The 15159-nt window shown below is 27.8% G+C and overlaps 4 protein-coding genes across 4 annotated transcripts; all 4 read left to right on the top strand.

Annotated features, from left to right (window-relative positions):
• Positions 1 to 3061: 3061 nt before the first annotated feature.
• On the top strand, positions 3062 to 3760 carry OCT59_013529 (uncharacterized protein; the record flags this gene model as incomplete). Its single annotated transcript, XM_025323811.2, has 2 exons — positions 3062 to 3152; positions 3522 to 3760. 2 exons carry the CDS (start codon positions 3062 to 3064, stop codon positions 3758 to 3760), a joined length of 330 nt encoding a protein of 109 aa, XP_025189745.2.
• A 784-nt stretch (positions 3761 to 4544) lies between these two features.
• OCT59_013528 (uncharacterized protein) lies at positions 4545 to 5797 on the top strand (the record flags this gene model as incomplete). Its single annotated transcript, XM_066141585.1, has 5 exons — positions 4545 to 4616; positions 4735 to 4774; positions 5022 to 5147; positions 5214 to 5229; positions 5434 to 5797. The coding sequence occupies 5 exons, from the start codon at positions 4545 to 4547 to the stop codon at positions 5795 to 5797; spliced, it is 618 nt and encodes a 205-aa protein (XP_066001712.1).
• A 282-nt stretch (positions 5798 to 6079) lies between these two features.
• On the top strand, positions 6080 to 6852 carry OCT59_013527 (uncharacterized protein; the record flags this gene model as incomplete). The annotated part of the gene is made up of 3 exons (XM_066141584.1): positions 6080 to 6222; positions 6293 to 6348; positions 6419 to 6852. The coding sequence occupies 3 exons, from the start codon at positions 6080 to 6082 to the stop codon at positions 6850 to 6852; spliced, it is 633 nt and encodes a 210-aa protein (XP_066001711.1).
• A 6562-nt stretch (positions 6853 to 13414) lies between these two features.
• Positions 13415 to 14769, top strand: OCT59_013526 (uncharacterized protein; the record flags this gene model as incomplete). Its single annotated transcript, XM_025312438.2, has 4 exons — positions 13415 to 13990; positions 14063 to 14267; positions 14368 to 14672; positions 14743 to 14769. 4 exons carry the CDS (start codon positions 13415 to 13417, stop codon positions 14767 to 14769), a joined length of 1113 nt encoding a protein of 370 aa, XP_025189743.2.
• Positions 14770 to 15159: the final 390 nt, after the last annotated feature.

The raw sequence follows: 15159 nt of genomic DNA, 5'->3' as shown, positions 1-15159 counted from the left end.
GAAGTCGTGGAAGGGTGATATAGTTTTATACACAAGTTAGATTTCACGAGTGCATTTCTTAAGAAGTTTCTTGTGATAGAACCGTAGTACTTCCACCATAATAAGAAAGAACATAATTTTTTCAAAAATGGGTAAATGGGTTAAAATTCATGCGATATAAATCATGTGAACATAAATCACGTGAAGCAAATCGTTCAAATTACATATATAACAAGAGTTCATGTTTAAAGGGAGTTAGGATTATAAAATGTAAAATATATGAAAAGTGATTTATTTTGAACTTGTTCATTTCTAATAAAACATGACATTCGAATTTATAATAAATATTTTTTAACCATAATTGAGTTAATTATGCAAATTTTTTAGTATCTTAATTAGTGGAAATGTCATTTCACTGTGGTCTATTGTTGATAATATTGGACTTGCTTTTCATCGAACTCAAAATAATGTTGAGGCCTGGCATAGAAGATGGGAAACATTAGTAGGTCATGCACATGTAGACATATTTAAAATAATAAGAAAGAGCAAAATGGGGTTCAATTAGAAATGGAATCAATTTTCCACGAAATTTACCTAAAAAAAAAAGATCGTGAGCGTGTGTATCTTGAATTCAAAGGGTCAGTCCTTATGTAGTTTTAACACAAACTATACTTGTATTATGATTACAAATTTATATTGAATAAAAGAATAAACTTTGATCTATATAATTATAAAGCATTAATAGTTAATTTATAATTATTAAACAGAATAAATTAATAAATGTGTAAAGGTATGAAGTGTGTTTAATTTAATTTTGCTGCGTCAATCATGTGTCGGTCATTTGATTGTCAGCTGTCGGTCATTTGACTGTCGGTAATGTGACCGGGTCCCATTTTTTAGTAATTATAGAGCCATTTTCTGTTGATGAGGCTGTGAAGTGAATAATCAGATAAAAGAAATGAGTTATACTTTCCTGATATTAGTGACCATTTTGAACAATATATATTATATATTTTTATTTATTTATTTATTCTTTTTTTTTTTTTAAAAAAAAAAGATAGTCTTATCTTTTGCACTGTTCGTTCCAATTGTGGCTCAATGTAAAAAAACGTGTCAAAATACTCTCTTTTGCTTCACACAATCAACAAAAAAAAAATAATTTTACAGATAATTGCGGCTGAAAATAATTATTAACATCAAAGTCTCGAATTTTTTCATTATTAACTTAAAGTGGCTGCTCTCCAATTGTAAATTTTAACATGGCACAATGCAGAAAACGTGTCAAAAAATACTCTTGTACGTCTTTACTTCGCCCAATGATCGCGGCTAAATTTCACATTTCCTCATGTTGCTCTGCTCTTCGATTGTAAATTTTAACATAGCTATGGCGCAATATTGAAAAACGTGGAAAGAATACTCTAGTACACCACCTTTAATTCACCTTCATTGATTCATGAATAATTTGAAATAGTGTTATTATAAAAAATTGTCTTATATAAACAATTTGAGAAAGAGGTGAGAAATTTCTTTAAATAAATTAATAAACAACGAATTAAAAATTATACATAACACAATCACAAAATCAATAATGAAATTCAAATGCTTATTGCTAATTTTCGCTTTTACTATTATTTTAACGGGTAAATAAATCATCACTTTTAATATTTAAATGAATAAAAAAAAAAAAATTTTCTTTTAGAGTTCTTTTAATGATAATTTTAAATTCGCAGATGCAGCACCGACATTGAAACGTGACGCGGACGCAGAAGCCGCTTTGGTTTACTAATTAGTCGCCAGTGAGTTTTTTTTAATGATATTATCATAACTGATGATATTTTTGCATATTCATAGTTTTCTTATTATTTATTTACAGGGAAAAGAAACAATGATGATTAAGAATTTTTTATTTGAAGTTAATTAAGCAAAGTTTTTTAAATAATTATAGGGGAAGTTTTTTTTTAATAATATTATATATGTAAAGTAATAATAATTTTTTCTTTAAATTAGAATTACGTTAAATTGTATAAAATTATAATTTATTCATGAATTTTTACGATAATACTTAGTATGTTCATAACAAAAACGTTTTGTTGGCCACAATACACGCTTTTTCGCGAAATATTTTGATACTTTAAGAAAAATGAAATTGAACGCACAAAATAGCTGTGCCACAATTCTTTATTCGTCACCTAACGTTTTATGTTTTTGTGAAACCAAAAAAACTCGTTATTTGCAGTTATCATTTTATGAACACTTATAAATTTGCAAATCACACAAGAATCACACCTTAACTAGCTTTTTTTCAGAAATAGGACGTATTTAAGTGAGGATTTAGTACTGTATTTATTTTGTGATGACAATAATTACAAGAAATTTCACAACCACTAAGAATCCATTAATAATTTGAATATAAAAAGTTTCGGCATTTTTATATATAAATTTTCAAGAAAAAATGCCAAAACATTTTCTTTATAACTTTCAGGTCTGGTTATCAAATTCATGACCTACCTCTGGTCGGGGTCTGGTTGTAACGTTTTTTCATAATAATATATTAAAAAAAACGTTTCACAACATTTTTTTTGATATTTTATTATGAAAGAACGTTTTCGCTACATTTTTTTATAATAATATACAAAAAATGTTGCGGCACTACTATAAAACTCAAAGCAAATACCATGAACACTCAGTACAAAATTAATAATAAAACAGTAGAATAATGATGTTTATTGAATTTAAATATATTTTTTTTTATTAAAGTGGTAAAAAAGAAAATTAGAATTTCTTTGATATGCTATTGAAATCATTATTTAATTTAAAATTGGTAAATTTTTTAAAATCTCATAAACTTAAATATGAATTCTACAAAATTAATTAAATTTGAAAAATCACTTTAATAAATTAAAAAATTTTTTTTGTGTTATACGGTTGAAAAAAAAAATTTTTTTGAGTTGGGAGTACGTCACATGATAAACTCATATACGGAGAATTTCTAACGCGAAAAAAAAAATCTTATTAATATGAATGAACTACAAGCTTTACGAACTGAAACCAAAGAGCTTTAGAATTATTACAAAAACCTGAAATGAAGGAATCTTTCAAGAAACCTTTTAATTTAACTGCATTAAAAGAGTGGGAAGAAGCCGGAGAACCATTTGAAGAGGACGAAATTTTAGGTATTTAAATTTTGAATTTTATCCATTAAACTTCTAGCATACTACAAGTATAAGATCAGTTTACGTGCCGCATTAGACTATTATATAGGTTAAATCATCCAATAATAATATTATCGGTTTTACGGGACCGTTCATGCAATTTTTATAATAAACTCCCGTTACTATCCAATATTTTATTATTATGCTAATACATATTAATATGAGATAACCGATCTAAAAGTTGGTGGTTACTAGACAAAGATCAATTGGTAAACCTATTAATTTTCTACTTGATCAATAAAATCAAACTCTTATGACTTAAATTTTTAAGGAACCGGAGGACGACCCTCTGCCAATAAAAATAAACGAAATGTTGGAAATATGTTTAAGGGTTATCCAGCAATAAAGTAAAGACCGGGAAGGAAAGCCCGCCTCCTACTCCCAGAATCAATTGCGATGAGTATAGTGAAAAAAACGGAATTTCCATCCCTGCCAATGCACCTAAACAAAATGCTCGACAGTTTGAGGACGTTAAATCTCTTAAACTACTATGTTGGGAATTAGAATTAGATCCACAAATTGAACCTGGTGATCTAGTTCATAAATCTTATTGTTTTTATATATATTAGTTTTTCTAAATGGCACCGTTTAATGTTATGGGCTTATGGCATATTAGATTAGAGCGATTGCTTCTTTGATGATCATAAAGAATAAGTAAATTTTTTAGATATTTTTTAGTAACGTCCTTTGATTAAATGAATAAAATTTATAAGTTAGCGCAAGTTGCAAATTTTTCATACATCCCAAAATTTTGCTAATAGATTGATTATACTTTATAGACTGATTATACTTTAATAAAAAAAATCCAATTGATGATCATTGGACTGATCTAAATGATCTTTTAATCTGATATGACCGGAAGATTACAACCTAATCTTTAATCACAATTGTCACATGATTATAAATGTCCTTATCATCTCGGTACTGATAATAAAAATAAATTTAATTCGCCATTAGTTGTTACGCCAAATGCATGACGACGTCAGTTGCAACTTATAAATCATCATATTGACATTATATAGGTTAAGCAGGTTAGAATGATAAAAATGTGATTTCTAATTAAAAACACTAAAATATAAATATTATACACAATTATGAATGAAACTAGTGATTTTTCTCTAAAATGTTTGTATAAAAAGCAATATATCATATATATAACTAACAATACTTTAATATTTCACCATTTTAAGCAATCATCGTTCAAACGAGAAGAGGTCACGAGGAATACATCATTATCATCACCCTTAGTTTATTATTAGTAGGTATATGCCTTTCGAAAGACGGGTTAGATTATTTTGCAAAAAATAAATACTAACTCTCACGCACATTCAAATATTCGTAAAAAATTTTGCAATGACTGAAGAACCACTTTTTACACATAATACAAGTGAAGATGACACTCAACCCGTTAACATTGATGGAGCTGTAAATCCTGCTATGTTACACGCGCATTTAGCACTCTTAACAACAATCAGATGAACTGATTGATATGAGATCTGTTACCGCAAGAACGTTATATTTTATGGTTAAATTTGCTTGGTAGTTAAAGTTTAATGAGGAAACGGTGCCAATTCCGCCAATAGGTGAAAAGTAGTTATCAATATTTTTTTCGTCGACTTAGTTCTTGACATAATAAATTCTTAAACCTTAGACGTTTGTTATATCTGGCATTCACATTTGCTATCGCCATTACGATATTATGAAAGATATGCATGATCCACAACAAAATTTTCCAGATTTTCCTGTAAGTGTTTCTCTTTTTATTATTTGATACTCACTTTAATGAAATATCATTTATTCTATTGATATGGCACGATATTTGGGAAAAAGCGGCAGCAATTGTATCTGAAAGCATATGGGTTGAAAGGACAAAACAATCATGGGTTCTTGATCCAAATGATAGTTCTGATTTCAAAATAAATTGTCCTTGGTGTAAAAAGAAGTACAAATTTCATGGTAAGGAGATATTTGATTCCTGATTCTATATAGTTGTTCATTTCCAATTAATATCTCTATATTAAGATATAGGTCGAATTATGTAAATTTGATAAAGAATGATAATACAGATGAAAAATGCCTGGAATGTAATGACCATATTCCATAGAAACTTTAAGTGCAAAACGATTTATTGATGATATTAGTGCTTGGAATAAAGACGGAACTCATTTTATCGGGCAGATATAAGATACAAGCTTATGGTCCTCGTCCTCGATTTACTTTAATTAATATTTATTTTATTTAGTGGTACTTTGGTTGATCTAAATGACGACTCATTTTCAGAAGCACTTGCAACTAATAATTCTTGCCTATTATTATTCACCACTACCAGCTTTCACATTCGAAATCTTACTGATTCCGAATCGAAAAATTGGAATCAGTGCAAATGGAAAACATATTATCGAAAACTTAATTTCCAGATAATCGAATTGAAAAGAGCACGACAGTTTAGAATTACGTGGAAAAACATTGTCCGACGAGCTGTATTTGTTTATGCCGGTATTCCATTTCCATTCTCAATTGATTTAATTAGCGCTGTACAACGACAACGTGATTTCACTGAAAAGATGGTTAATAATGAATGGATCAACTGTATGGAGGTCCAATAAAATGCTACTACCATACGATATCATAAATTCACCCAAATATTTTACTTGTGCCCACTCTTGATATTGACTTGGGTTGGCATACACATCAAATTCACGCATCACTTTACCGCGCGTTCACCCAAAAGCATATAGGACGAATCATTAATCATGGCGATACGCTAGCTAAGAGAACGTTGTCAGATGGATTTGCAACTACGGCACGATCTTGGTATAAGAAATATCATGAACCGTGCATGCATATGAATCCGTCAAAGTATTGGTTATCTACAAAAAAAAAAGATCATGTCCATTGTCGTGCCACCTTATGGTTTTTCGGTTCTTTATAAATTAAAAAAGTACAAAAGGCAACTACCAAAGATGTGTTCCAACGAGACCAACGAAAAGTTTTGGAACCTTAAAAAAGGAAAAGAAAAGGACACAACCAGGTGAGTTACAAGTTTTGAATTTCGTAAAGCTTTATGATTTAATTAAATCTAAAATTTTCATCATTTGTAGCCCATCTAAGTACTCTGGAGCGTGTGGAATCAGCGGGAACACATATCTCATTTCATGTAAAAAAACTCTTGTTTTTCACTTATTATTTAAAACAATAATTAAAATAATTTTCTTTTTTCATACTAGCATCTGCAGTTAGAAGTGCATGGAATTCATGTGGAGGAGGATGCGGATTCAATAGTGGATTTGGTAATGATGGTGGGTGTGATGGTGGTGGCGGATTCAGTAGTGGATTTGGTAATGATGGTGGAATCGGTAACGGTGGTGGGTGTGGTGGTGGTGGCGGATTCAATAATGGAATCGGTAATGGTGGTGGGTGTGGTGGTGGTGGCAGATTCAATAATGGATTCGGTAATCATGGTGGGTGTGATGGTGGTGGCAGATTCAATAATGGATTCGGTAATGGTGGTGGGTGTGCCCGGTGTGGTGGTGGTGGATTCAGTAGTGGAATCGCCGAATCGGTAATGGTAGTGGGTGTGGTGGTGGTGGATTCAGTGGTGGATGTGGTGGTGGTGGATAGTGGTGGTGATGGCGGCGGATTCAGTGGTGGTGGGATATAAATAATATAATTCAAAATATATTCTTAATAAAGTGATTCAGTTAGGAGTTGATACTGAATTTTTAATCAACGCGTTAATAGTCATTGCAATTTATGGTTATTTGTGGGGTAAAAATATCGGTCACCAGTCACTCACCACGTAGGGTCGTAGGGGTGAATGATATGTTACCCTCCTATTCAATAACATTGTTATTATGCATGCCACTCAAGATCATGCCTAATTTTAACATTTTTTATAAAAAAAGTTTAATATTAAATAATTAATAATTAATAATTTATCCCACCCTAAAAATAACGGTCTGCCATGATCTTAATAGGTTGCATAATAATATCTCTTAAACTACAATTTGAAAGGATATTCTTTATACATAAAATAAATTTAACTAGCTTAAATTAACCATGTACAAAATTGTACTTAACAAATTGATTATTTTCTTGCTTTTTTTCTGACGTTTATATTTCGTTGAAAAGTTATATGATATCTGTACATCCACACGATTTGCGTTAAAATTTTATATCTTTGACCAAAATCGATTTTGATACGATGATCTTAAATTTAAATTTATACTGGTACAATCGAGATGAATAGAAGAAATTTAAATTATAATGAAATTTAACAATAGAATATTTAACAATCATATACGATACCGAATTCTTTTTAACTAAAAAGCCTTCAGTTTGTGAATAATAAAGGAATTAATTATTTCTATAAAAAAAAAAGTGCAAAAATCCTGAAATTGACCAATCACGCGGAGCCGTGGAGGTATGAATCGGAAGATTTAAAATAAAAGAAATTAAAATTTTGATTAAATGAGAAACCGAAAATAACGAAATTAATGATTTAAAATGAATATCAACGAATTTGTAATCATGATACGTACTGGGCTACTGGCTTTAAACTTAGAGTTAGTGAAAAGTTTCAATTTTGTTAATATGTTGATTTCTCTTTATACAGTATTTGAAGACAGATGAGACAACAAAAAGTTATAAAAAGTAAGGAATAAAGTGGATTCTAGTAGAAGGAATTAGTATTTTATATAAGGCAACTTGGTCTGGCGTTGCTATAATTACATGATTAAAATATTTTCTAAATGAGGTACTTTCTGTATTCTCGATATTATTAATATACTTTGACTTTATTATTGTAACAAAATATACGCTGTTACGGTATTACATAGGATAAGATGAATATTATTACATGGGATGAAAAATTATATATTTCACTAAGAATTTCGTTCGAGTACCTATATTTTTAATATATTAAGTTATTAAACTAGTACTAATTTTTCTTAATAAATATTCGTGATAATAATTAGATATTCCTAGAGGAAATAAGTTATTATTAACATATTGGAATTTAGAGACTTAAGATTTCCACACAACCTGCAAATGACGCTTTTCAGATAATAGGGTTTATGGAGTATACCTTATACTTATATAATTATATTGCACCAGAAATACTTAAAGACGTTGCTACGATTATGTGGGAACTTACGACGAGTTTGTGAACCTTTTGATTGTTGATGTTGAGCATGATGCGTATTAATTTATGAAATTTGACATCCCTAAATGTTATATTAGACAAGTGAAAGTTTATTACATATTTAATATGATAAGAAATTTTTCTATATAATGCGCAGTACATTTTCTGTATTTTCAAAGTACTCAATTATTTGTTTTGTAACGTAAAAATAAAGCTCTTCAAAGTCACAATTAGAATTGGGTCATGAAAAGACTTTTAAGCTTTTCTCAGATAAAAATTGTATGTATTAGAAGAATTTATAATGATTAAAGTAATTTCCTAATTTTATAACTTCATAATTTATCAGTATGTTTTTCACTTCAGAAATAGTAAAATTCAAATTTCAGACGCGAATTTTTTGGCCATAGCCTAAAATATTAGGATACTTGTATGTGTACATTTACCTTTTGACCTTTTTGAGTTTTCGGATCAACCGATATTAATGGACTTTTCAACTTTTTAAAAAATACACATTCTACCAACTGAAGTTGATGGAGATAACTTTACCTATGGTGCGTGATCAAAAGACGTTATATTTATTTAAAAAATTTGCCAACTGCAAACGTGTTGAATTTTCGGTAAATTGAAACCGAACAACTTACATATTTCTCCTTATAGGGGTACCGCAGAACATCCATATTTTATCGGATTTTTTTTATACTGTATATAATTTTTTATCGATTTTTATTTACTGGATAGATGGTAGATGAAGTTCGGATTAATATTTTTTCTTTATATCCGAATGGTTGAATGAAAAAATATCATTTGAATCTTTTGGTATTTTTCTAGTGTGAAAATTTATTTTAATAATAAATAAAAAAACATCAATTAGGCGTCATTATTATTTATGACTACGATATGTTGTAATCGTGAATGAATTTATGGCTGTATGATATATTATTTATATAAAAAAGAATTTTGGAATCTCTTTACGGAATAATAATGTTTACTATTCCCCTATTATCCCCTAAATACCACGGTATTATGTAATTTTATTTTGTAAAATACTCAGTTTTTCCTTTCTTGGATAACAAACAAGTACTTTCCATTACAGCGGATCATTCGGAATTTCGGATCAATTATTTATAAATTGTACCGTTTATCAATGAGGCTTAACGGTAAAAAAAAAGAAAAAATTCCTTTATTATGCATAGTCACCATAGTGGATACTTTCATGTTGTTCTATAAATCCTTTCTTATTTATCGCCTTATTGGTTTGGAATGTCGGAATGTCAGGTTATTTTTATTAAAAGTGATCTAGCACTTTTATCAATCATAGTTAAATCTAATTGGGTGGAAATTATTAAGATATCAAATCAAACCCGCAAACCTTTCAACCCTTTCAAATTCTTTCAAGTAAGTATTAGACTACGAAACGTTGATCTAAAGTGTAATTTCAAGGTCAAAGAGTAGAGTGTTTATCGAAATTAAACGAGAAATTTTTTAAAAACGGCAATATTGTATTATATATCAAACTAAAAAAAAATTATGAAATCAGCAAGTAACATACAAAATATCCTCAGCTAATCCAACGAGTCCAGAACACACTCTTACGAATTTAGCCTTACTAGCTTCATTTTTTGGTATGTTTGTCCAATGCCAATTAAAACTTACCCGTTGAGCAAACTGAGTTGCTACTAAACAGAGGAGAAAGTGCGTTTCGTAAATTTATTCAGCCCGCGGATTCGAATGTTTGATGCAAGTATACTTGTTTTTATTTGAGAGAAAGTACAGTACGTGTGAGTGATATGTTTGGAAATATGACATAGAAGATTAGATCTACATCCAAAAAGCGTGGATGTTCGGAAGTTTATTAGGTAATAAAAGAACAAATATTTACATCAATCACTTTATTGACCCACGTTTTTCTTTGTTAATTAATATAAGGAATTAGATTATATTTACAATGATGTATTGTAGATTATCTCCGGTTTACAAATACTCGTGTTACTTGTGTATAGTGTACTAACGTAATATTTTCTGGTAGTTCACACCATTTATATTACTGGTATTACAGAAAGGATGGTCGGGTGTTAGCGTTATAAGTAGAGTATGATGATATTTAGCAATGTGTAACATAACAAACACTACTACTATACAAGTTGTCAGACCGGAATTTAAATTCTCTTACAATTTACTTTTACTTTTACTTTTGTGATATCCACAATATTATGGAAGCGCTCATCTTGATTGTTCAAATAAATATTCGATTTTTAAAAAAAAATCAAAACATGAAAAAAAGAGATTCTGCAAATAATATAATTAAGTATTGATCTTTCACAATGAAACAAATACCCTTAATGAATTTTTAGAGGTTCTTAAAGTTCATCTAAATAAATGCGGTTGTAAACAAGATTTCAAAGGTTATTGATGATAATATTATCCGTTCGCTTTATAGTAAAGCGGAAATCATTAATATACTAATCAGTAATACTTTTACTTAATATATTCTACGAGCTTATTGATTTGTAGGAATTTTTACAGATTTGCCGTTCCCAGAACTATCTACAAACTATGAACCATCCATAAGTATTATCATATGACCAGAGTCGGTGTACGAACGGTAGCGTTCACTATTTTACATAATCATATATACTTAAATGTTGGATTAGTAGTTCTTATTATTACATATTATTTGTATTATATAATTTTTTCTGTAAGATCTGGCGTTTCATTTTAAATCATTTTATAATAAATTCACATTAATACTATATCAAATTCAATCAAACGCAGTTATTGTTTTTTACTCCTTTAATTAATGTAACGGAAAACATGATAAATTCAACTCCAAAATAAAATGTTTGATCCAAAATAAGTAAATTAAAATAATATATCATACATACTATTTATTATTGCTATATCCATTTTACATTTTATATTAAAAAATAAACTATGCATTTAGTATCAGGATTTAGCCAATATTAGCTAAATTATCCGGATAAAAAGACGAATGAATTTTTATTTATTATTAATAATAAATACAAGATACAGGATTATTAAAGTTCCGTACTAGTGTAACTTTGGAGTGTTTATACTACTATACTATAAACAATTGACATCACTCATTTCTAAAATTTGATGTCCGCAGCATTGTACGTTTCACTATTTACAAATAATATTTTCATTTTCGTTATTATTATACATTCTTATAAAATTACCGGACTGGGAATATCATTGAATTCAATAATTATTGTATAAATAAATAAATGCCTTTTTTTTTAAAATAAACTTTATCTATTATTTTTTTTTTTTAAGATATGAATATGACAAAGTATGATGCAACCGTTCATCCTAAAGAATGTTTTGAACAATAGCTTTTAGTTAATAATATGAATATTAGACATGAAAAAGATATTTTAATTTTATGTAAATTACACATTAATTCTTGGATAGTTATCAATAAACCTATTAATATTTTTAATGAACTTATAAAGGCTCTTAAAACCATTCTTCTTTTGAAATATATAAAAATAGTATCAAAGAAAAATTGATCTAATGAAATTTGATGGTAAATACTGTTGTTAAATTTCTTCCGATTGCATTGTGGCAGAAATTACCGATCTACATGAAGTTAAAACTCGTCTCTCAAGAACAAATAAATCGAATGAATTCTTTCAAATGAATTTCCAAACCGAGTTTCCGAAGTTAAATCAATAGATAAAATTTTTATAATATGCAGCGATGTTATATACATAGTAGTTCAAAAATTGAATATAGATCTGATTGTCATAATGTTAAAACGGAAGATACTTATCTAGTTATGAAATAAAATATGAAACCGGTTCTAAAAGACAAGTGGTTAGTGAGTTTTCTTTTTTTTAAAAATTAATATATTTAATAAGCAAATTTATAATTATATTTTGTTTCAGATATATGCTGGTGAAAAAATGCAACATGAATCCAACATTAGTAAAACACACTCAAAAAGACCTTTATCAAGAAAATAAAGTTTTATATGATGATAAGTTTTATTTGACGCATAAAAGAACAAGGGGCGACTATATCAGTAAGTGATTTTTATAAATCGCCTGTGACGAATTATGCAGAAGGTGGTACAAATTTATATTTATAAATTCATTAAATAATAAATGCTAATATATATTTTTTTAATTTATAGTACATTGTTTTCAATTTGCTTGGATTTCATTAAGTTTGATGAATCAGATGAAAATGATGAGGCATCTTACGTAAAAGATCAAGATAAGGTTTATGTAAAGACTGAAACAGGTTATGTATTACGAAGCCAAGATGCCATTTTTAAAATTGAAGAAAGGCAATAAAACGGTTACACTTCAAGAAGTTGTCGGACATAATGAAAAAGTGGGTAAAGATGATGAGGTATTTATTATTTAATTAATTATAATTATTTATTTATTTATTTCAATTTCTGTATATGCCCTATAAAAAATTTTTCAGAAAAATGATCACGTGTCTGAGTTTCTTTCGGAATAAAAGCTAAAAAAGTGATCATTTATCGGAGTTTTTTCCAGAATTTTTTTTTATAGGGTATGTTGTATCTATTTATATTTAAATTAATTTTAATTGCTGTATATGCTATATATATTTAAAAATAATTTATTTTTTTAGTGGATTATCGAAAGAAATGATTACTGTACATAGGATATAATAATTTTACAAATTCTTTTTAAATAAATTTCGTTATCCAGCGTATATTTTTAATTTTGTTACGCGGTATTTATATTCGAATGAAAAAAATAATGAGAAAAAAAAAAGTACCGGATTGTCAGATAATTAATTAATGGGCGATTATTACCGGATATCAACTTATATTTACAAATTAATATATATTGAAAATGATTGTTTCATACATGATTTTGCCATTCTCAAAACCAACTCATTCATATATGCTTATAATTACGTGTAACCGCAGCATTGTTCACTGTGTTACTATTTACCAAATATTTTGTCAGCTTATACAATTTTCCAGACTGGGAATTCATTTGAATTCAATAATTATATAAACAAAATGGAACGTACAATTTTTTTTTTTTGTCATTCAATTTTTTGTTTATTTTAAAATATGGATATAATTAAATATAATGCAACTATTCATCCCGATGAATGGGTAAAATATGTTTGGACGAAATGTTTAATTCATAAAATTAAGGAAGAAAAAGAAATTTTACAATTATGTAAATTAAATATTACAATTAATCTTAAAACTGAACCTAAAACTCTTGATGACCTTATTGAGATACTTAAGGCTCATCCTACTTTTGATATATTTAAAATTTGTAGTAAAGAAAAATTGGATAAAATGAAATTCGAAGATTATAAAAATGATGATACTGCACAATTTCTTGCTGATTTTCGTTTACTTTGTGAAAATACAGAAATTATTAATCCACGAGAAATTAAAAGTCGACTTTTGAAAACAAATTTATCGAATAAATTTTTTAATAATGAATTTTCAAGACGAACATCTGATGTCACATCAATAGATGAAATTTATAAAATATATAGTGAAGTAGTTGCAGATAGTACAAAAATAATTAAATATGGACCTGAATTTTTGATATCAATAAAACATATTGAAACGGGAAGATATTTATCTAGTAGACAAATAAATTATGAGACAGGTTCTCAAAGACAAGTGGTTAGTATATTTCTTTTGTTAAAATTTATTAGTATTTTTACAGCTGATAATCATTGTTATTATCTGTTATAGTTATTTGTTGATGAAAAAATACTTGATGAAAATGCTTGGTGGTATTTAACTTGTGAAGTTCCCGATCCTCAAAAAAAAGATTTTCAAAAAGAAAAAGTTTTGTATGATGATAAGATTTATTTGACTCATAATAAAACCAAGGCTAAAATATCATTCAGTAACTTTTATATGGCCCCTGCAACGGGCCATTTAGAATATGTAGAAGGTTTGTTATTTTAATTATTGTATATTCAAAAAATGGTTTATAAATTTATAAAATTATTTTTAATTATCAAATTTTTTTTACAATTTTTTATTTTTTACAGCACATTGTTCTCAATTTGCTTATAGTGTTTTTAATTTCGTTAAGACTGATCATTCAGATAAAACGTCTTATCTTAAGGCAAGAGATAGAGTATATTTAAGGACTACTAATTATGTATTGCGTAGTCATGATGTTAATTTCGCGATTTCCAATAATAACAACAATAACAATAATAATAACGATAATAACGATAAGAATGATAAGAATGATAACGATAAGAACGATAACGATAATAAGAATGATATTATGCCGTCGATATTTCAAGAAGTTGTTGGTCATCAACATGAATTTAGTAAAAATGATATGGTATTTATTTTTTTATTTAAGAATCATTTGGTATTTATTTTTTTTAAAAAATTTTTTTTTTTTATATTAGTGGCTTATTGAAAAGAAAAGGACATAAATATATATATATTATATTCACATATATATTATATATATATTATTTAAATATTTTGTTTATATAAATATTATCCAAATAAAATAAAAAATTATAAATCACGCGTAACAAATATGTGCTGCGATAAAAATAAATTACTATTAATGAACCTTTTCGCGTATAATCTGCTTTGAAATAGCTTATCTTTTGTTATCTGATAAACTGCACACAGAAATGATCGTCATATGGGAATGTGCGACAATCAATGATGATTGCCGCTTATGTTTAATCCTGTAATTCCCCTGTAACATAAAAAATTTAAAAAAACCCATTTAAAGAATAAAATAAACATTATAATAATCACGTGAAATCAAGAGATGCGATCTTTGTGTTATATCTTGTATACCTTGTCCT

This window comes from Rhizophagus irregularis, chromosome 21 (genome assembly GCF_026210795.1).
Source record: "Rhizophagus irregularis chromosome 21, complete sequence".
Taxonomy (NCBI): Eukaryota; Fungi; Glomeromycota; class Glomeromycetes; order Glomerales; family Glomeraceae; genus Rhizophagus; species Rhizophagus irregularis.
The sequence above is the reverse complement of the archived record's forward strand: the minus strand, read 5'-3'. Positions and strand labels throughout refer to the sequence as shown.